Here is a 23,109-nt window from a genome sequence, read left to right on the forward strand (position 1 = left end):
GCGATTATTTTCTTGATTAATCGATTAGTTGTTTGATCTATAAAATGTCAAAAAATTGGGAAAAATGTGGATCAGTGTTTCCCAAAGCCCAAGATGATGTCCTCAAATATCTTGTTTTGTCCACAACTCAAAGATATTCAGTTTACTGTCATAGAGGAGTAAAGAAACTAGAAAATATCCACATTTAAGAAGCTGGAACCAGAGAATTTTTACTTTTTTCTCTTAAAAAAAATACTCAAAACAATTAATCGATCATCAAAATAGTTGTTGATTAATTTACTAATTGACAACTAATCGATTAATTGTTGCGGCGCTAATGTAAAGTCCTTTATAAGTTCTAGTATAAGCTAGTTTCAAGTTAGGGATTTACATTGGGTTGCACCATTAAAACTTAAAAAATATGGTCGTAGGTAGGTATGTATGTAACCAGCCTGCTGCCCGCCCCAGGGAAGAATTTGCAAAGTCACTGTAACATCAGGGGATGTAAAATAAGTGCCTAAAATAACAATTTTAGGTGGTAAACTGATATGTTAAACTTTAGTGCTGATACTTTGTAAATATAGCAATGACTTTCTTTTATATTTGCATCCAGGGAGAGAAACATCAAAGTTAGTACAATTTAGAACGAGTGGGAAAAATAAGATGAATCTAACCCAACCAGTGTTACTTACAGTAATGTTATCTCGTCATTTAGTCTCACATTATTGGCATTATTGGTATATTGTGTTGTTTTGGTAAAATATACTCTTTAATGGACACTTTACATCGTCATTACACTGATTTTTGAAGTGTCGACCATTATTAACTCTTTTACTCTTCATTCAAAACAAGTTCTATCTTTGCAAGCTAACGTTGTCAGTTGGTTCAGTTGGCTAACGCTATGCAACAGCTGCGCCTGACAGTTACTGGATGACATGACAGCTCCCCCAAAAGTGAAGCCAAAACATCTGGATCGCCACCTGGTGGCTGGCTGCAGTATAGGTCATAAAGCCCGCCCCCTCCATGTTAGAGGATGGGACGTGAGCCAGACTAAAAAGTCAAAGTACACATCAAATACATTTTTCCCAGAGATGGTTTCTGTCATTTTAGGTAGTACTTATCACGCCGATGTATGTTCAAGTGTTCATTTTTCTGATAGGTTTGGTTTCAATTAGTTATTTGATGCTATAAAAAGGCGGTGAGACGTCATGATTGACAGCTGTGAGTCTCTCTCGCTAACAAGCTGCGGCCGTGCTCGGCTCTCGATTGGCTCGGCGGTTGACCTCGATATCGCGGCTCTACCGCCCGATCACTACTGCGCAGACTCTGGCTCCAAATGAGGTCAAAATCTCAAGATGGCAGCTCCAGTATCCGGGATATTTTGGCTTCAATTCTATACAGTGGGAGGAAGTGGAGACGCGTCAAAGTAAGAACTAGTTTGTGTGGTACAACCCGTTTTAATTTAGTGATGTGTAAAATTGGTAATTGGTAACGTGTAAAATTTACAGACTGCTGCTGCAACCCCTTCTTGTATCCTTTAAAAACAGTTTGAATCGCTGTCCTTCCTGAAAAGTATTTTAGAGACTTGATGGACTACAGTATGATTGTGCGTGGTAAGATAGTGTGCTATGCTCATACTTGTGCGTCGTCTGTGCTTCAATCAGTCTTTTCTGGGAGAGTTACTGTGTTCAAAAGCAGAGGAATGTGCTTTGTTGTGGCGCTGACTGTGCTTCATGTTGTGCATTACACGTACAGTATTGGGTCACCTCAGCCACGTGATTCTGATGAAAGTGTGCATTTGATTCTTTGGACGTTGGATATGAATCAGAGTTTCATTTCTAAAATGAGATCCCTCCTCTTCTTCTTCTTCTAAACCTTCTTAAAGGTGATAAAAGGATAACATATTATTGCAGGATAGCAAAAAATTGAAAAAAAGAAAGTAAGCTGACAAAATAATATTTGTTAGATCGTCTCTATTTTAGAGATATAGAATCATAAACTCTGGATAATATATATTTAAAAAATGGATAATAGACCTCTTCAGCTCCTGATGAAGACCTAATGTTTTGCCAAACTGTAAAATAATGGGCTTTCTATAAGGCAAAAACAAGACTCTAAAACTTTAAAATAATACAGTTTCAGGCCTTAAATGTGTCTGAACAGCATTACACTCACTGTCGATTTGTGTTAGCGCCCACACAACACAAAGCACTTTGTGTGGTTTCATTTGCAGCTTCTCAATTGGCAAATAATTGGAGACTTTGTGGACCAACAGATTTTTAAATCTGAAATAAACTGGGCCCTTATGTCCAGAAATGTATCCTGGCCACTGTCACAGTGTCACTTCTCTCATTATTTATCAGCTGCAGGCTTTCTCTGATCTGCTCTTATAGAGATAAATCAATAATCTAGCGCAAAGAAATAATATGAACTCCTTAAAACGGAAATGTCATTTCGTGTTTTTTTTCCGCATGACCGCTTACAACAATTTTGTACAGGAAACATGATTAAAAATGGTTATAAAAGAAGGTACTTTTGAGGCAAAAAGTCTTTTAGAAGAAGAGACTGACTTGAGTTTTGTGCTCCTTTGGTAGTAAACTGCATCCTCAACCTGTGTTGGACAGCAGCAGAGAGTTATGGCTGTTCCAAGAGCCCTGCAGCTTCAAAGTAGCTCTTGTTTTCAGTCCTATCTTTTGTCTCACGCTGCTGTCTGTGCATTTTTCTTTTGTCTGTCTCTAGCCTCCAGTCCAGGTTTGGTTTATGGTTGGTTTGCTGAATGATCTCCAGGTTTATGTATCACGTGATCAGGCAGCAGTTGATGCAGCGGGGTCCAAGTCTTCTCTTCAGAGCTCCCTTCTTCTTCTTGGGAGTCAGGATTGCGATGATGGCCTCGTCGAACACCGTCTTCAGGCCCTTCTGGGTCAAAGCTGAACATTCAACGTAGCAACATGCACCGATCTGATGAGAAGAAAAGATAGGACGGACAATCAGTCAAAAAATTCCAGTACAATACGATGGTCAACTAGCATGTAGTTCCAGGAATAGATTGTCTTTCTTGCCCAGAGTTATATGACAAGATCGATTCTTAAATATAAAGCTACAGCCAACAGCTGGTTAGTTTAGCTTAGCATAAAGACTGGAAACAGAGGGGGAAACAGCTAGCCTGGGTCTGTCCAAAGGTTAACACAATCCGCCTATCAGCATGCGTGAAGCTCACGAATTATCACATTATATCTGTTTTGTTAAAATGGAGTAATGTCTACCTGAGCCGAGAATGAAGTTGCTCTCCCTCTGTGTGTGTTGTAATACAAGTTTCTCCTCGCTTTGTTGACATCGCCGACTGTGCGTGCTTTTAGTGCATGTTTGTGCATGTGAGCGTACCCCGCTGGCTAGCTCACAGTTGCCACTCTGCACTGCTCTCATAAGGTGGTAACAGCTGATTACCAAGCCCCGAGGCAGTGTATCAGTCGTCGATCCCAACTTTCGTAGTGGTCAAACAGCGGTACTGCAACTTCCGTGTCAGTCACATGATGTATTGGGCCCAAAAATACTTTTTCCCATACACTTACATTGGGAAAGAGACGTCTGTAACTCAGCGGATATTTTTTTTTGAGGTGAATCAACTTGCCAGTACGAACACTTTAGTAGCCCTTATTTAAAAAAATAAGTTTTTAAAGTTGTAAAATGAACTAATAGCCAAATCCAGAGTTATTTCCCTTCCTCCATTCATGTGAATAAGACCTAGACTGAGGCTGGAGCGCAAGCCGTGACGACAGCGTGACGTTGGGACCCCGTGTCTGAGTCATGTAACTGAGCGTACGCTACTGCGCATGTTCCAGTTGCCCAAGATCCGGGTACTTTTCCAGACGGAAGTTGAGCAATTTAGGCTTCATGCGCCACTGAGCAACTTTCATAGGAATGAACGGGGGCCCGCCTCCAACGCTGTATCCAGTTCTCTAAGTACATCCATGCTGATAACGCTGTCCCGACTGACGGCGCCATTACGGAAGCATAGCACCCACCCTCTGGTTCTCCCCCAGGTTAACACTATAAGCACTGTTGCCGTTGTATTCACTAGCTGTGTTTCCATTCAATTGTCAAGGGAATTTTAAGTGAAATTTTGAAATATTGCAAAAAATTAAATGTGAATTAAATGCGTTTCCATCAACAAGTTTGGAGTGAATAAACTCAGCTACAGTGTAGTTTGGTTAGAAGTTGGCACTATAAGCTTGCATGGTTGTAATTTGCCAGCTCCCAATCTCGCATATAGCACCTTTAAGGATTCCTAAATTTGACATAGATCTGAAGGAAGACAGGTCATCTAAAACAAGAACAACAGAGAGTTGTAGGTAATATCAAAGGTAAAATACTGCTCACATTGAAGAAAATAGCTCTAAATTGAGTGGTCTTCAAATATCTTGAAGTGATCTCACACGGACTCCTGTGGCCTATAAGAAAACTTCATGACTCCCACGAGACATGAATCCCACCTAACTCCTATCTTCTGTTGCCAACTTTAAAATGAGTCTAGATTGTCGTTTTTGAACGTTTGACTTTTATTCTCAGTTTCTGCCTGACGGGAGCGATTAATCACATTAACCACATTATGTCCTACAGCCTGGAAGTCCTCTGGACATCCGTGTTGACCCAGAATGTATTCCTGGATCCACTTGGAGGTCTGATTCAAGGCATTTCACTGAGGAAATGACATTCATACTGAGACATTCACAGCTCACTTCTGCAACCATGAAAGTGAAAATGTAAGCTTCTAGTCTCTTTCCCCTGCTATTTATTACTTCTCTTCTTCAGAAGGAACAAACATACAAACCTCCTTGGCTAGTTTCTGTCCCTGCTCAGTGGGTATGGGCTTCTCCTTCATGTCATTCAGTTTGGCAATGGTCTTGGGGTCGTCACGAAGGTCAATCTGAAAGAGATAAGGGACACTTCCACTGAGCTAAGTCACCGTTACAATATGGATATCGATTAAAGACTTTGTTACAACATGAAATCAGGTATTACAGCACTTTTCTCCACTCTTCTAAACATAGCCACGAGAGCTGAACTGTATAACTGACAGTGTGTTTTCTCATTTTGTAATGTTGGCCCACACTTCCTGCTCTTGTGCAAAGAGATTTCACAGCCAACCACAAGGTTCCTCACTCTTCTTTTATTCATTGCAATGCTCAGCACACACAGACAACTCATCCCCGTCTCAGTAATAACCAGTTATGATAAATGCATCCACCTGCACAATCGCACTGGGAGCAACCTTCATTAACCCTTTTCTCAATTGGAGTGATTTGTGGCAGCGTTATGAAGCTCATGCGTACTTATCAGCATCCGGCCAAAGAGCAAGCGAGCGAGTTATGACGGGAACTGATAAAAGGGCAGTAAACATCAGCTGACACAAGATAAATCAGACACCCACTCCATCCTCCTCATCACCGCTGGGCCTTGGCTGCACTGGCATTTGGTTGCCAGGGAACACAGACCGAAAAACCACCCACAAGTGAGCGCTCGGTTTTGGACATGGTGGTGCTGGCAGTGGGTTTTTAAGGCTTAAGAGATAGGCTAATACTCAGGATTAGTGTCATCACTTAACATCTTCATGAGTTTAGTGATGCTTCTATTGAAGACATAAGCCCAGCTTTAGCATTTTTGCATAAGTTAATTGCTGGTTTAAATATTTCTGATTTAATGATTACCTTTAAAGGCAGAGAGGACTCCTTCCTGTACCAAGCCACAGACCTTTTAAACCCACATGAGCCAGATCAGCCTGAGGTCCCCAGTCAGGTTTGTTCTGGCTGTTCCAATTTTTTTTATTGAATAAATTAACTTTTCTTTGTCAAGGTTTGTTTTTAATCACCTCTACTTAATGCTGCACTAATGAACATTTTTATAATAACAATGGAAAACATGACTCTGACCCCCTTTACACTTGGCATTAAAACACATCTTGTATCTAGATTATATCTAGATATGATTTAACCTGATTACATTTACACCTGGTATTAATACGTGTCTCCAACGTCGTCATTGAGATCCGATTTTGATCTGATTGAGATCCGATCGCTCTGTCTGAAAGCGCAGAGACGAACTGCTGTATATACGGGTTTGCAGCCGGGCACTGCTGGAAAGGCGGTCTGTAATGAGCGGACCCATCAGCCTCAGAACGCCGCCGTTTAGGGGAGATGGCCCGCAAACGTGACTTTGAGGTACGTCTACACTTGCACACAGAGAGGAATGAGGAAAGGAAACGCTGAGGATAGACAGAGCGCTGGCGGTGATCTCTCTGGTCACAGAGGAGGCGACCAGAGGAGCGCAGGGAGTGCGCTGCTCTGGTCGGAGCCCAACAAATTATACTCGGGACAGCCCTAGTATGTATTTCTGCCCATGTAGTTGCTGAATCATTTCAACGGCAACCAAAAAGCGCTCTGCACTTCGTCAATTGTACGGGGTAGTTTTGCGAGCTGCCATTTTTAAAAAATCTGGGTCAAGTAAATTCAAAATTGCGGTCGCTATTGACAGTAGCCTGGCTATTTAAATATCACGGGTTTGTGACGCTTTGTGGAGGATGTCCCGTGTCACACTAGTAACGATTCTCTCTGACCAATCAGTGGTCTGCAGTGTTTTAACTCCTCCTTCTAGTGTCGGTTCAGCTCACTTGGAACCTCAACACAGGTGGTTCCAAAAATGGAGTGGTTCTATTGGTACCACCCACAACTTTTGTTAATGGAAACACTAAAATAACCGTTCTAATGTGTAACAAACTGAACTAGACTGAACTGCTTGGTGGAAACGTGCCATAAGTTTCCTATGCATTATGCAAAACTCATTCCTTCAGGGTTTGGAAATATGCCCGAGGTGGATTCAATGCATATTTGTCTCTGAATTTAACAAATAGCTCTGTTGGCCTCGGTGGCCTCTTGAGGTTAAATTCACATTGTAGCTGAAAGTGTGTGTGTATGTTTGTATGTATGTGTGTATGTGTGTATGTGTGTGTGTGTGTGTGTGTGTGTGTTTTCCTAAACAGCAACGATAGCAAAAAGCCAACAGAGTCAAATTTTTTTCAGTTACAATTCATATCATATCATGTTGATACAGATGTGACAGATTATTATTATTAATATATTCAGGCATATACATGAATACAAATCACATACTGTATAAGCAGTAATTTGAAGCTGAGCATGAATGATGCATTATGGACTGACCTGGGTGCCAATGAGCAGGTAGGGGACACTGGGTGCATACTCCTGCAACTCGGGCACCCATTCCTCACGCACATTCTGGAAACTGGCGGGGTTTACCACCGAGAAGCAGATGAGAAAGACATCGGTCATCGGGTAGGACAGCGGCCTCAGGCGGTCGTAGTCCTCCTGGAGGGAGACGGGACAGGAATAGTTAACGTTAGGGGGTCAGGGGAGGATGAGAGGTCAGGATGGCGGGCACACATTATTCATTTCCGTTTCTTAACATCTGAGAAATTATTACTCATGAATTATTTAAGCGTGTGAAAAATGAGCTCCGAACACAGACAGACTTTTACTCCTCGCTGGAGCCAGGAGAGCTAACTTTACACTGTGCTTGGCTAGCTCCTCGGCTGTTTCACAGGAATGATGAGGAATATTATGACAGGAATGATACGCATGATGAACCACAGTTGGAACTGAGTTATGAAGAGAGAAGAATGTGAAGAGGACGATCTTCACGTGAGAGTTGACACATTAAAGCAGGGGTGTCAAACTCTGTTTAGTTCATGGGCCTCATATAGCCCAATCTGATCTCAGTAGTAAAACCACTGCATAATAACCTATATATAGCAACACATCTTCATTTTTCTCTTTATTTTAGTGTAAAGAGGTTCAAGTACATTCTGAAAACAACAATCCATTTACAAACCAGATGATGAACACGACTAAAAACAGACTGCCGTTTCCTCAAACCTGCCAATAATTCATTCCTCTTCTGTTCTCAGTTGTCCTTGCAAGTTCTTGTATTTCTCACCATGATGAGTCTGATAGTGACGCCGCATATTATATTCCTTGAGCACTGAAAGATGCTGTTAACACGCCAAGCACACTGGCTTCCCATTAACTATGTGAAGAAAGAGGAACTGGTCCATTTTTTTTGGACAGTGGACAGTGTGTCCACTTTTCTCCATTTTGACAAAGATATTTTCTGTATCACGTAGCCTCTACGAAAGCACGTGAGATCTATAATACGGCAATACGTCATCCAGAGTAGGCTCTCGTGACCACCCCACCTTTTTGGAGAAAACAGTCCCTCATAGATGGTAACAGAGCAAACTGAAGAAGTTGAAATATGTCTCCAAACTTCTACTTTAAACAAACTGGTAATAACGCTATGCCGAAGAGTTGCTGTGTAGCTGGTTGCACCAACAATAAATCAAACAACGCTGATCTCTGATTTGTTCCCCTGTCATGTCCTAAAAGAGATAGAATTGAGGGGCTTTATGGCTCCAAGCTATAGACCAATCCAGCGTTTCCCTTTTGGGGGAAAGAAACTCGCTGTCACAGGTGAGAAAATGACGAAAAGCTGTTGAGTAGCGGGTTAACGAGGCTTTCACACTGAGATTTGAGGCACATACGATACCTTAATATTCACTGTCAGTGTGGTAAATCGCTAAATGATGCTGGTGACAGTGACTAGCATGGTTAGCTGACGTAAGCTTGAGTGGGAGGCTGCTGCAGTAATACAATCATACATTAACGTTGTAGCAACAACACTTAGCCTGACGTGATTCAATCAAATATGTATAAAAGTCTGGATAAACAATATCCGGCCACTGTGTTGGACGGAGGAAGACTGAAGGGACATGGCGGCGATCAACCTTAATTTATTAAGGTACCGCGAACGCTCAGGTTCAAGCAAGGTCGTAAAATAATTATTAGACATGTGTATAAAACAAACGTTTGTTTATCAAGAGAAGAATGCAGACAAACTTGTTAAAATTAGAACCCACACATATGTCAAACTGTATTGAAGTCTATGGGATCTTCGGTTTTCTTTCCCCCAAAAGGGGGCTCGGCCTTGACTTTTTGCAAAGTACCTGTGTCTGTCGGTCTGATGTATAGTGTATCCAGCATAGGGCCTTTAGGACAGCGCAACCTCTAGTGGACAAATAGGAATAGCAGAGCATTTTATTGAAAAATTGGAATTAATGACTTCTCTGCAATTTTTTACACTCTGCAAAGTCATTCAGTGGGCCAGATCGGACCCTTTGGCGGGCCGGTTGTGGCCCTCGGGCCGTATGTTTGACACCCCTGCATTAAGGGATTATTTTACATTTGCAGTCCTTCAAGGCATCGCCGCAAGACACTGAAAACACAGCCATCTCCCATATTGGTGTGGTGTAAATGGTCACAGATGCAAGATGCGTCGGATCAAGCGCCCTCTCGTCCTCACCAAAGATAAACCCTTTTGACAGAGTGCACTCATATGAATATTCATGGCTCCTCTCACTTCTTCTTCTGACGGCACACATCGGGACGGTTTTCTGCTGCTAGCTTCATCGATCAATGGATCTCCAGTAATTAGATATGACTCAACCGGACCAACTCGGACCAAGTGAATCAATCTCACTCTCTTGTCTGGGGAATTTACTGTCCACATCCCTGAAATCAAAGCAAATTGGATGCCACGTCCCACTTTGCTACAACGGGACAACGGAGCACTGGCATGACAGTCTTTCAGTCTGACGCCTTCAGCGAGTCCCAAACACACACGGCACAGTCCAAAATGATCACACTGCTATAACCCCAGAAACAAGTCAAATGCATTAAGGGGATTGAATGTCAGAAGATTCTCCGAATAGCAGTAGATCAGCCGGGCCAGTGCGTGATCTTTTGTTGGCCGTGTAATGAATTTAAGATATACTGGATTCATATTCGATTGGAGTAGATGATAAAAACAGCGTACAAATCTTCACGCCTGTGCTCGTGTAGTAGATGACTCAACTACGCTCCGCTGGAGTAGGTCAAGTGGATATTATTAAAAAATGTATGAGTTGTTACTTCCACATGAGTACAGGATTTCACAGGTTCTCACAGACAGGCACTCAGACAGGAGCGCCAGCAGGTTGCGGATGGTCGCATGAGACGACTGTTTGACAATCACAGTCATTCATGTAACATAACTGTGACTGACAGCTTACCTGACACTATCTGAATTCCCTTATGTGATGAATCAGTTATGAATGCAAACCATCTGGTGCTCCGTGCAGGCTGAGACAAACGATGAGGATGATCCGCAAACTCTATGTGGCTGATTTTTAGTTGTATAGTTTGGTGAAAGACCAACATAAAGACCTCAAATTACAGTAAATAAAATGATAAAATTAGGCAATGTAACGACATATATAGTGAGACAATAAATTTGTCAACGTCACAGATTTTGACATACCATTTATACCATGGTGTCCATCCCTTTTAAGGCTCTCTATAGTATATCCAGAGCATTGATATTAAACAACTATTGTCTATGTAAAGATTTAGTGAGGAGTAATGTCTACCTGAGCAGAGAATGAAGTCAATCTCCCTCTGTGTGTGTTGTAATCAGAGCTTCTCCAGTCTTTGTTTACATCGCCGGGCTGGCCGCACGTGCTTTTAGTACATGTGAGCATGCTTCACTGGCTAGCTCATGGCCGCCGCTCTGCACGTATATCCTATCAGCTGTCGCCATGTTGAAGGCCGTGTGGAGGCAATAGAAATACTCTCAATCTTACATTTAGCACCGGTTGTGTCGGCCAGTGTGGGCACTGTTACAGATCAGTGACTGCTTTATGGAGATATTGGATTTTTACCTGATTGTTGCATCAATGTGATGAATTCAGTGATAAATTTTTTTTACATGTACCCTGTTAAAGGGTTTTCTCTATATTGCCCACCCCTAAATAACATACTAACCAATGGTATGTTTAATATTAATACCCTGATATAGTATATTTAACTGAAAATTCAATTGAAACATTTTTGCAGTACTACACGTGGCTAAAACAGAGGATGTATCCTAAAGACTCTGATGATGCCTTGACTTTTCCTTTAAGGCCAACATGAGGTTCACATTTTTGGACTTCAGTGAAATGTCACGACAACTATTGGATGGATTGCCATGACATTTGGCACAGACGTTCTTGTTCCTCTTTGGGATGAATTGTTATAAGTTTGGTGATCCTGTTACTATTCTTCAAGTGCTATCATCAGGTCATTTTTATTTCTCCAATACTTGTGATCAAATAGCTGCAAAACTAATGACATTCCCATCAGCCTCAGCTGTACTTTGTGTTAATTAGCAAATATTAGCATGCAGAAGGTGAACATGGAAAAAGGTACTTGTTAAACATCAGCATGTTTGCATTGTCATTGTGAGCATGTTAGCATGCTGACATTGGCATTTAGTTCATCACAGGGGCGAGAGTTTTTCTAGATAAAATAAGTAGATAGGAGTGTTTTGGGCAAATCAAGCAAATTAAATACCTGAAATATATATATCAACGTTACCATACAGCTGTTCTGCTCAATGATTTGCAAAATATTGAAGGGTCATGTACAGAAAGTAACCCAAAAATTGCAGAAACCAGCAAAAAAACGTGCAAAAACTCTTCCGAGACTTGCTGCTGACGACCTATCCAAACCTTAACCATTCGAGGTCAATGCCTATCCTTAACAATCTCACTAGAGATCAAAGGAATAGCTACATTGGTATGAACAGTGAAAGCAAAATCTGCAACAGTCAACACATTTATATAACAACATAGCGCCCAATCCTATCTGATACTTATGTCATCCAGCTCATTTTACTTTCCTCCGCCTCCCTAAGATAAAACTATATCTGTCACATGGGATCATCTGTGTGACCTTTGCTTGCACAACTGAACTGTCCGATCCCCCCGGTGAGCAACAGACATAAAGGAGCACAGTGTAAGCCACTCAGCAGTTTACCGTAAACAGGCCCGCAGCTTCTCTGAGACCCATCTCATCTCTGCTCTCTCACACTGTTTCCTCAGTACACCCCTGACACATTACCAAAGACAGTATGCCCGCTAGCCACTCAGAGTGCATACTGCATATATAGCGAGATACAGACAGAGTATGTACTCCTACGTAGCTCCAACGCTCAATCTAGTGTTTGATCAGCGCTCGGTCCAGAGATGTTTACACTCATGCTGCTGTGAAGGTGCTTTGGATAAAAGTTTCCATCAGAAGTATGTCATATTAGCACAGTTCAACAGTTCATGAGCGCATCACTGAGGCATTGCATAACAGTCTTTTCACAGCAGTGCAGTAAATATTATGATCATGGGAAAGGGAAGAAAGGAATGAGTGGCTTAGTGTGTGTACTGCGTGATCTACTAACACTAACTTCTCTCCATACATCTCCATCAGGGCAAGGCTCTGCGTCTTCATTTGTCCATCGTATGAGCTCCACTGTGTGACTGTGCTCTGTTGACTCAGTGACATATGAGTGCAATGATATCAGTGAGTCATTCCCTCCTCCCGCCGCTCTCTCTCTTCTCTATCTTTTCTCCTTTTCTACTCCTATCGCCTCCTCGGGGCTCTATAAACTGGCAATGTCAACAGAGTCAGAGACGCTTGCTCTAACATGGCCGCCGGGCGGGAACGCAAGCCCAAACACAAGACGCGTCTATTCACAAAGTTCTGTCTCTGATCTCTGCAAATCTGTACATTTTGGTCCAGGAATGCGTTTCTATTTTACTGGTCCTTTAATGGTGATTGATGATTATTAATCATAGCTTGAGCTCTGATGCACTCTGTCTATTCATGCCTGCATGGTGAGAACATCCTGCCATACTCCATTCAAAGATCTGACAGTTTAATGTTGGGTGTAATGGCAGTTAATGGAAAGTAGAATGTACAACCTAAATTAAGATCTTTAATGAATCATTTGAAGGAACTGTTTTCATGTGCATGCTTTTAACACTTTTCCCTAAAATGTTATATAATCAAAATATACTACTTTAGGTGGCAAAGAGGATCAAGAAGATTTTAAAAGACTGGTGCTGAAATGATAACTTGATTAATCGATCGACAGAAAATCTATCACCAACAATTTTGAGAAATATTTAAAGGGCAATTCCACTGTTCTTACCAGAAGGCAACCACCAGGTCTGAGAAGTGAAGCCAAAGCTGAAGTGCCTTAAACTTTAAATTCTTTCTAATAGCCAGCAGGGGGCGACTCCTCTGGTTGCAAAAAAGAAGTCTGATTGTATAGAAGTCTATGAGATAATGAGCCTACTTCTCACTTGATTTATTACCTCAGCAAACATTGTAAACATGAGTTTATGGTCTCAATCGCTAGTTTCAAGTCTTCTTCAATACAGCATGATGTTCATTTAGTAAATTATGGTCCCATTTAGAGTCAAATAGACCATAAAGCAGGGGATGCTTTAGGGCGTGGATACCTTGTGATTTACAGGTCGCTACCACGGCGTTGTCCGGTCTGGGAGTTGTCCGTGTTTTCGTCAACTACAACTTTAACCCTTTCGCAGTGTGTTTTCAGTTCATGAAAGTTAATTGTAACATTTTGGTCGCCTAAAAACATTGAAACAGCTCCACCCTCTTGTGCCACATCTTGGTATTTGGCTACGGCCAAATACCAAGATGGTTACAGCCAAAATGTCAAACTCGAGGCTTCAAAACAACAGTCCACAAACCAATGGGACTGCTATATACAGTACACTGTGTGTCTTCTGTGACTCTGGAGGAGCTTTGTCAAGTCCCTTATGATGTCATCAGGCCTTATCTCAGCTTCAGCTTGGAGACTACAAAATTGTTAAAGGACAAAGCTGATAATATACTATATTTTTCTTATAAAAAGAAGACCAAAACTAACAATAACTTGATCCCACTAACAAGTATTGTGTATGTATCCTCATACAGCGGTTCGTATGATATCTTAAGAGAAGTTATTCCTCATTTTTCGTGCGTTTTCCTACAAATAACTAGCAACATGTAACACACATGCTGATTTCCGCTACAGTCTTTTCAAAATAAACATCTGTCTTCACAGGAAACAACTTAGTTAGGTTTAGGCAATAAAACTACTTAGTTAGGTTTGGGAAAAGATACTTGGTCTGAATTGTTTGCCTTCCTCACTTCCGTTTCTCTTATCGTGCACTGATTCGCTTAAGCTGAACAGCCGATCAGAGGGATTTCTCTCACCAACGGGCACCGCCACCTATTCAACATGCTGAATCGGCCAAAAAGCCTCCGACACGGGCAGACTAGTGCCAACGGTGCGGGACACACCGCAAAAACTAGGCCGACAGACGCTCACTGAAGGCCCCAAATTGTCAGAGCCTTAAGAAGAGCGTAGGTTTCCTCTCTAAAGGAGAATATAGGGTTACTCGAAAGTGTAAAATCTCAAGTGGAAAGTGTGAGCTGAGGCACGTCTATAGTATTCCCATTTCTCTGTGTCGAAGCAGCTCAGTGGTGACAGGATCCCCGCTGCGTAAAACCATTTCCAGTCTCCCCCAGCCCCACCTGCCACCCTCCCTTAACCACTAAGACGTCTGGGGGTCACTGGGCCACTTTGGGTTGCCGAGTCAAAAAAGACACATCAGACAGTAAGGAGAGGAGAGAGGGGGTAAAGACTCAGACAGTAAGGAGAGGAAAGAGGGGGCAATGGGTGAAGTGAAATGGTAAAAGTGATCACAGGATGTGCAGTTAAGTGTGAAAGCAGTTGAAGGGCTGAGCAAATGAAGAACAGTCCAACAACAACGAGGGGGTTATTGGGGCAGCGGGGCACGGATCCCACAACTCGTGTGTTCCTCTACCTAAAGCGTTTCCATGGGTACCACATCACTTAGCATCCACTTCCCGTTTCCTCCTGCTCCTCCTCGGGCAGCGATGCTAGATTTTCTTGAGTGCAGCAGCACCAGCAGCAGGAGAATGAATGAATAAGTAAAGGCTTTCCCCTCCGTTCCCTCATCACAGACTTCGCAGACCTTCCATATGGAATAATTCAATAGGCCGCGGCTGAGGGAGCGACGTGGCAGCGCGCAGACAATAGCAGGCAGGGCAGCAGTATCAACAGCAGACTGAGCACAATGGCACTCGGCTCAGTGGCGAGCCGTGATTATGTGGCCCTGACATGTAACACCGGCGTGACAGCATGGAATCGCATCCGATGAGGGCACGGCGGCGGCGTGTATCTGTAATGCTGCCGACACCATCGTGGAAGCCATGCCAGGAATTGATATTACAGGGAACTTGAAGCCAATTGAACATGTGTAGCGCAGGCCAGAGGTGGAGATTAAGGCTGCACGATTATAGCCAAAATGATAATCACGATTATTCTAGATCTGCATTGAGATCACAATTATTTATCACGATTGTTCATTGATTTTAGTGAAAAAATATTTTCATTGCACTTTCACATTTAAATAAACAGAGCGCTGCTTTCTCTTCCATGTTGGGCTTATTCAGCGTTCGGTTGTATTTAATTACACCCTCTAGTGTCACTTCTGGTAGCAAAAAATTAAGATGGCGAGGTCCACAAACCAGAGAGCTACGACCAAAAAACAAGATGGCGAAGGCAAAAAACGAATATGGTGACAGCAAAAAAACAAGACGGCGACGGCCACAATGGGTCATGTCTAGAAGGTAACCCGCAAAAATTTGCAAAAACTTGCAAAAACTCTTGCGAGACCCACTGCCCGACGACCTATCCTAACAATAACCATCTCACGAGAGCTTCGCAATTTGGCGACGGCCAAAATTGCCGAACTCGAGGCTTCAAAACCGTCGTCCACAAACCAATGGGTGATGTGACAGTGACTACGTCCACTTCTTATATACAGTCGATGGGCATCACAGCTCCTCAAAAGTGAAGCCAAAATGGAGCATTTTAAACATCGCAGTCGATCATGTTCATTGAATTTTGGGAAGCCAAAATCGTGATCGCGATTATATACGTTTAATTGTGCAGCTCTAGTGGAGTTGATGAGGGGAGTGTTTGAAATGAAAGAGTGATAGAGAGAAAGGGAAAGGAAAATGAAACTGAGACGACTGAATTTATCTACTTTCTGGGCAATTCCACCCCCTCCTCCTCCTCCTTCCTTACCCCCCCGCCCCCCTCCCCCCCATCTGTCTCTCTCTTCCTCTTTCTGTCTTTCTTTCACTCTCTCTCTCCTCTCTCTTCGGGGCGCCGGGTCTTTGATCAGATGCTGAAGCTATAAACATTACCAGCTGGCCTTGTGCTCCACATAAAGAGGTCAGCGGAGTCGAGGGGCGGGAGGGGGAGTGGGGGGGTGCGTTTTCAAGAGCCGTAACTCTACTCTCGGTGGCCGGCAGCAGCCACGGCAGACATCTGGGAGAACTTCTCCATTTCAGAGACACTCTGAATCAGCTAAAAACAAACCCTCATCTGACACACACACACCATATCAAACACGCCAGAATAGACAATAAGGTTCCTCTTTCTACAACCGAGTAGTAACACCTCTACCATCTGTTTTCTCCCGAACTGAAATATGTAACGCAGCCACAGGTAGCTGTCTGGGTGGAAAGAAGGAGGGAGGGCGGCTGTGATTTGCTATTCATGGACTTGTGCATTTAGCATTCATGAATGAACAGAATAGAGAAACGGCTGAATATTCCCCCCGGTTGACCTTTCAGCGCCTGGTTTTTGTCTTTCCGATGAACGGATCCGATTTCAGATTGTGACTCATTCTGACTTCACAGAGTTAAATCCGGCCCTGAGGAAAGCATTAACTATTCAACATTTGACATGTGTACAGTTTTAGGTTGCTGGGAAAGACGGAGGTTAAAGGTCTTGGGGCAGAGAAAGGGAGTCCAAACTTAAAGGTGCTCTGTGGAGGTTCTCGGAAACAAACTAGAGATGTCAATCGCTTAAAATAGTTATTCGCGATTAATCGCAAATTAATCACACATTTTTTAACTGTTCAAAATGTACCTTAAAGGGAGATTTGTCAACTATTTAATACTCTTATCAACATGGGAGTGGACAAATATGCTTGCTTTATACAAATGTATGTATTTTGATTGGAAATCAATTAACACAAAACAATGACAAATATTGTCCAGAAACCCTCACTACTGCATTAACATCAAAAATATGCTCAAATCGCTGTCAGTGTGCTGACTTGACTATGACTTGCCCCAAACTGCATGTGATTATCATAAAGTGGGCATGTCTGTAAAGGGGAGACTCGTGGGTACCCATAGAACCCATTTTCATTCACATATCTAGAGGTCAGAGGTCAAGGGACCCCTTTGAACGCGTAACTTTGGAGCGTTACTTAGCCTCCTTCCCTACATGCTAGTATGACAAGGTTGACACCAATGGATTCTTCAGGTTTCCTAGTTTCACGTGATACCAGTATCTTCACTCTAACTTTAAGACTGAGCCTGTTACAGCCTAGAAACCACAAGTTGCGTTAATGCGTTAAAGAAATTAGTGGCGTTTTATTTTCCCGTTAACTTTGACAGCCATAAAACAACAACAAACAAACAAACAAATGTTGTGTTTATATTCAGTATATTCAATGTATTAATGATCTATGGCTGCAACTAACAATTAATCAAATTGTTCCTTATTCATTTGTGTTGATGACTTGACTAATAATTTCCGCTCTAGTCTAATCATCAAAGTTATCACACAGACCAAAACTTCTGGTGGTAAATAATGCACCATATCTTGTGACCTCATCTGTCATGTGTTAACATGGTTTCCTCTGTCTTTGTGTGTTAACACTGGCTCTTCTGCTGAGTGCAAACATTATTGTGTGTGTGTATGTGTAGGCCAGTGCATTTTCAGTACAGTTTTAACTCTTGCCCGCTGAATGGCACATTGTAAAGAAAAAGCCCCGGCATTAGGCAACCCTATTAACAAACCTGTGACATCACTACTGGACATAGGAGTCCTGTTCTCCACATAATAGAACTATTGAAACCCCCCGTCACTACCATCACTGTCCATGGCACACCAGACTCTGGCAGTAAAACCCATGCGCGAAAAAAAAACGTCACCTGTTGCAGCTTAGCGTCTGGCCTGAATATGAAGCCTGTGGGCGTGTTGGGAGGCACCGGCGGAAACTTATTGGTCCCAGGAGTGCATCGGGGAGACCGAGATAGAGACGGAGTGAGAGACAGAGGGGAGTGTATGTGTCCTTGACATGCTTGGCACGTGGCCAGAGGATAAAAAAATAAAAATAATTACACCTGCTCAGAAGTCTCATCATTCAGGCTCTTCCAGCTGCTGGAGGAACTGTGGCTCCCAGGTAGCTAACCACCATCACCTGTTTTGGGCCTGTCCAAAAGTAAATTCTTTTTGGCGTAAGATTTCTACAGAATTAGTTACTCTATTTGGTACAAACATAGTTTTTAAGTGGGACGAACTCCTGTTTGGTCTTCTACTTTCAAATTCTACAAATATTAAAAAAAAAATACTTATTTAGATTATTGAGTGTAGCGGCTAGAAAAGCAATTACTAAGAAATGGCTTAAACCAGATACCCCATCGTTAGATGGGGTATCTGGTATGAACTGGTATAATGTAATTTATGAAATATTTGTAATGGAAAGAATTACGTTCTCAATGAGGCTTCAAGAAACTAAATGAGAGGTAATTTTGAAGGGAGTGGGAAAAAGTATATTTCCCCAAAACGCCCCTTCTTTTGTTTAATTTTTATTTAATTTTTAAATGTAATTTGTTTTATTACTATAATTTATTTTATCTTATTTCACATGAAAAGCACCCCCATGTTATATTTGTGTGTTCTATAATTTCATTGTAAAAAAAGTGGAAAAGTTGGTTCACTTCATATTTGTATATAACTAAGTATGTTTATGTAAATGTCTGAGTAAAACCAAATAAAGGAAAAAAAAATGAAAGAAAAAAGGGAGATTTGTCAAGTATTTAATACTCTTATCAACATGGGAGTGAGAAAATATGCTGCTTTATGCAAATGTATGTATATATTTATTATTGGAAATCAATTAACACAAAACAATGATAAATATTGTCCAGAAACCCTCACAGCATATAAATTTTGCTCAAATCGCTGTCAGTTTGTCAGTGTGCTGATTTGACTATGACTTGCCCCAAACTGCATTTGATTATCATAAAGTAGGCATGTCTGTAAAGGGGAGACTCGTGGGTACCCAGAGAACCCATTTTCATTCACATATCTTGAGGTCAGAGGTCAAGGGACCTCTTTGAAAATGGCCATGCCAGTTTGTACTCGCCAAAATGTTGCATAAGTTTGGAGCGTTATTTAGCCTCCTTCCCTACATGCTAGTATGACATGGTTGGTACCAATGGATTCCTTAGGTTTCTTAGTTTCATGTGATACCAGTATCTTCACTTCAACTTTAAGACAGAGCCTGTTACAACCTCGAAATCGCAAGTTGCTTTAATGCATTAAAGAAATTATTGGCGTTAAATCAAATTTGCGTTAAAGCATTATTATCGCGTTAACGTTGACAGCCCTAAAATAAACAAATGTCGTGTTTATATAACTATATTTGTATCTAACTAAGTATGTTTATGTAAATGTCTGAGTAAAACCAAATAAAGGAGAACAAAAAATGAAAAAATAAATAAATAAATAAATAAAAATAAACTGTACCTGACCAGCTGTGTCATACAGTCCCAGTAAGTACTGCTTTCCTCCAACGTTGACACTCACTGCAAGGAAATGACAAAGAGCAGTTGAGAGGAGGAAGGAGGGTGAGGTTGGAGAGGGGTGAGTAGAAAGAGAGGGAGGGAGATAGGGGAGGGGTTAGGGTCCCCAACCCCTCTCTGCTATGTAGGAGGCAAACAAGTGGTTTTCATTATAGCAACAGATGCAATGCAGTTGGAGAAAGAGTGGCAGAGGAAAAAACAGACATTAGATTTGAATCATTAGAATAGCAGCAGTTCCAACATGTCATGTTATTATTAGACGCCCATGATAAGACATATAATAGAAATATTCCTACCTGCATAATGATTTATAGCAACAGATGCAAGCCAATGCAGTTGAGGAAAGAGTGGCAGAGGAAAAACAGACATTAGATTTGAATCATTAGAATAGCAGCAGTTCATGCACATGTCATGATGTTATTATTATTATTAGACGCCCATGATAAGACATATAATAGAATGCATTCCTACCTGCATAATGATCAAAGACTGTGGGCACATACTCCTCTGGAAAGGCGTCATTGGCATAGCTCATCAGGAGACACGTTTTGCCCACTGCACCGTCTCCAACCACGACGCATTTTAACATGATGGTACCGGTTCCGTTAGCCATGATCCCGACCTTACCATCATCCTCCTCCTCCTCTTCCTCCTGCTGCTGCTGCTGCTGCTGCTGGGCGGTGATCCCAGGCTGCTGGGCATCACCAGGGTCGGAGGAACTGCATCTCTGTCTCTCTCTCCAACACCACCACTGGTTACTGCAGACTACTCCCAAAATTTGGCTGTGCAGGAGTTCCCTTTCCCTCAGTCTTTAGAGGTTCTTAATGCAGGTTTAATGCGTCTTTTCTCCAGAGAAGTACCCCTGCTGCTGCTGCTGCTGCTGCTGCTGCCCGGTCAGTGGTGCTCTCTCCTCGGTGTAGCTCCACGCCTGAGCTCCGGCTGCTGCCTGGCGCACTGTGCTGCTGCTGCTGCTGCTGCTGGACAGGCTGCTGGCTGCTGGCTGCTGGCTGGCTGGGTGCGCTTTGCTGGAGAGGCGGAGCTTGGGTTTGAAAGCAAGGGGCTCTGGATAAAGTGCACTCCTCCGCCTGGTGGGAACCAAGGACTGTAAGAAATGACATCATAAATATTAGGAAGATGTTATACAAAACACATTGTTTTAATCCTTATAATAATAATAATACTAAATGTATTTATATAGCACTTCTCAAAACAGATGTTACAAAGTGCTTCACAAGACAATAAAAGCAGATAAATAAAGTAAAAGATATGGTAACTGTTAAAACAGAACATCAGACAATAAAAGCAGATAAATAAAGTAAAAGATATGGTAACTGTTAAAACAGAACATCAGACAATAAAAGCAGATAAATAAAGTAAAAGATATGGTAACTGTCAAAACAGAACATCAGACAATAAAAGCAGATAGAGTAAAACTAATAAGGTAAACTGCTAAAACAGAACATCAAAGAACATATCAATAATAATAGTAATGGTAAAATGGTAGGACAAGTTCATAAAACAAATACATAGTATATATACATAAATGTGTATACATGTACACATGCATCCAGAAACAGATGTATACATACATATATGTATACCCTGTCTTCTACTTATAGGAATGCTATCCTAAAAAAAATGTGTTTTCAAAAGTTTTTTAAAAGTGGATACAGAGTTAGATGATTGTATCTCTATAGGAAGTGCATTCCAGAGTTTGGGATGTCATATTTTGACATCATAAATATTAGGAAGATGTTATACAAAAACACATCATTTTAGTCCTTATACAGGTGGGTACCCATAGAACCCATTTTCATTCACATATCTTGAGGTCAGAGGTCAAGGGACCCCTTTGAAAATGGCCATGCCAGTTTTTCCTCCTAAAAATTTAGCATAAGTTTGCAGCGTTATTCAGCCTCCTTCCCTACATGCTAGTATATCATGGCTGGTACCAATGGATTCCTTAGGTTTCTTAGTTTTACATGATGCCAGTATCTTCTCTCTAACTTTAAGACTGAGCCCGCTACAACATAGAAACCACAAGTTGCCTTAATGCGTTAAAGAAATGAGTGGCGTTAAAATGAATTTGCGCGTTATTATCGCGTTAACTTTGACAGCCCTAAAACAAACAAATATTGTGTTTATAATCAGTGTTTCTCACGAAAACGCATTGTGTATATTCGTACTGCTATGTGCTTGTGTACCTCTCCCAACTGTCAATCAGCACAATAGCACTTTGCTGGAGAGGTGGAGCTTGGGTTTGAAACCAAGGGGCTCTGGATAAAGTGCACTCCTCCGCCTGGTGGGGATGTGTGGGGACCAAAGACTGTAAGAAATGACATCATAAATATTAGGAGGATGTTATACAAAACACATTGTTTTAATCCTTAAAAAGGGTGCAGGAAATAAAACAATATCCTGAAGTGTGAGATGCCAATGAGTACAGTAGGACTACCACACACACACACACACACACAATATTTTGGGGCAGCTAAGCTAAAATATTCATAACAATTATGCATTTTGTGATAAAAGCAACACATTTGGCACAGATGTAGGTTTATATGTTATGAAAAGATATAGATATCAGGGCACTACAAATTTAGCCCCTGGGGGCCATGGCGGCCATTTTAGTGTAGTGTCCGCTTGGTCACATGACTTGGTCACGGGGTCACAACGCCACGCTGTCGTCACGGCTTACTAACTCCGCCTCCCAGCCCTCGCTCCAGCCTCGGTCTGAGTCTCACTCACATGAACGGAGGAAGGGAAATAAGTCTGTATTCGGCTATTAGTGCGTTTTACAACTTTAAAAACGTAATTTTTTAAATAAGAGCTACTAGAGTGTTCGTACTGGGGAGTTGATTCACGTAAAAAAAAAATTATACGCTGAGTTGCAGACGTCTCTTTCCCAATGTAAGTCTATGGGAAAAAGTATTTTTGGGCCCAATGGCATCACGTGACGGACAAGGAAGTTGTAGTACCGCCTTTTGACCACTACGAAAGTTGGGATCAACGACTGACGCTCTTCCTGGGGGCTTGGTTGTACCCCATACCACAAGACCCAAGTCCGCCTGTGTCCCAGCCTCTTTCCACAGGGCCTCATCAAATAGGCGCTAAATATTCCAAAATGTTGCAGAACACAGTTTTTATGACTCTTGATGATTTCCAAGGTGTGTTCAAACTGATTAGCTCAGATGTCAGAAGATCTCAGACATGTTTTTTCACTCTTTATTTTTTTAAGGGTGCTTTTAAAAAAAATTTTACCTGAGAAAAACATGAAAACTAAATAAAAGGAGCATGGCCACCTCAGGGTCAAACTCCACCCCCTTGCCTTCATGATATAATGGCAACCAATACACCTATAAGACCTTCAGGAAAATTGACAGAGATATCGCTGGATGAATTTATATAATAAGGCTACTGATACTGGTACAATATA

The 23,109-nt window shown here is 41.9% G+C and overlaps 1 protein-coding gene across 1 annotated transcript; it reads right to left on the minus strand.

Moving 5' to 3' along the window:
* Nucleotides 1-469: 469 nt before the first annotated feature.
* LOC119495805 (rho-related GTP-binding protein RhoQ) lies at nucleotides 470-20,690 on the minus strand. The gene is made up of 5 exons (XM_037782616.1): nucleotides 20,142-20,690; nucleotides 19,615-19,673; nucleotides 7,194-7,358; nucleotides 4,808-4,903; nucleotides 470-2,937 (listed from the first exon to the last, which is right to left on the minus strand). The coding sequence occupies exons 1-5, from the start codon at nucleotides 20,281-20,283 to the stop codon at nucleotides 2,776-2,778; spliced, it is 624 nt and encodes a 207-aa protein (XP_037638544.1). The 5' UTR covers nucleotides 20,284-20,690; the 3' UTR covers nucleotides 470-2,775.
* Between the last annotated feature and the right edge of the window lie 2,419 nt (nucleotides 20,691-23,109).

This window comes from Sebastes umbrosus, chromosome 10, assembly GCF_015220745.1.
Source record: "Sebastes umbrosus isolate fSebUmb1 chromosome 10, fSebUmb1.pri, whole genome shotgun sequence".
NCBI lineage: Eukaryota > Metazoa > Chordata > Actinopteri > Perciformes > Sebastidae > Sebastes > Sebastes umbrosus.

Excerpts from the sequence above, each read along its gene's own strand:
- LOC119495805 (XM_037782616.1), bottom strand. The coding sequence starts at position 20,283 with ATGGCTAACGGAACCGGTACCATCATGTTAAAATGCGTCGTGGTTGGA. Across the intron at positions 19,674-20,141 it reads AGTCTTTGATCATTATGCAG|TGAGTGTCAACGTTGGAGGA; the intron begins GTAGGAATGCAT and ends ATTTCCTTGCAG. Across the intron at positions 2,938-4,807 it reads GACAGAAACTAGCCAAGGAG|ATCGGTGCATGTTGCTACGT; the intron begins GTTTGTATGTTT and ends TCTTCTCATCAG.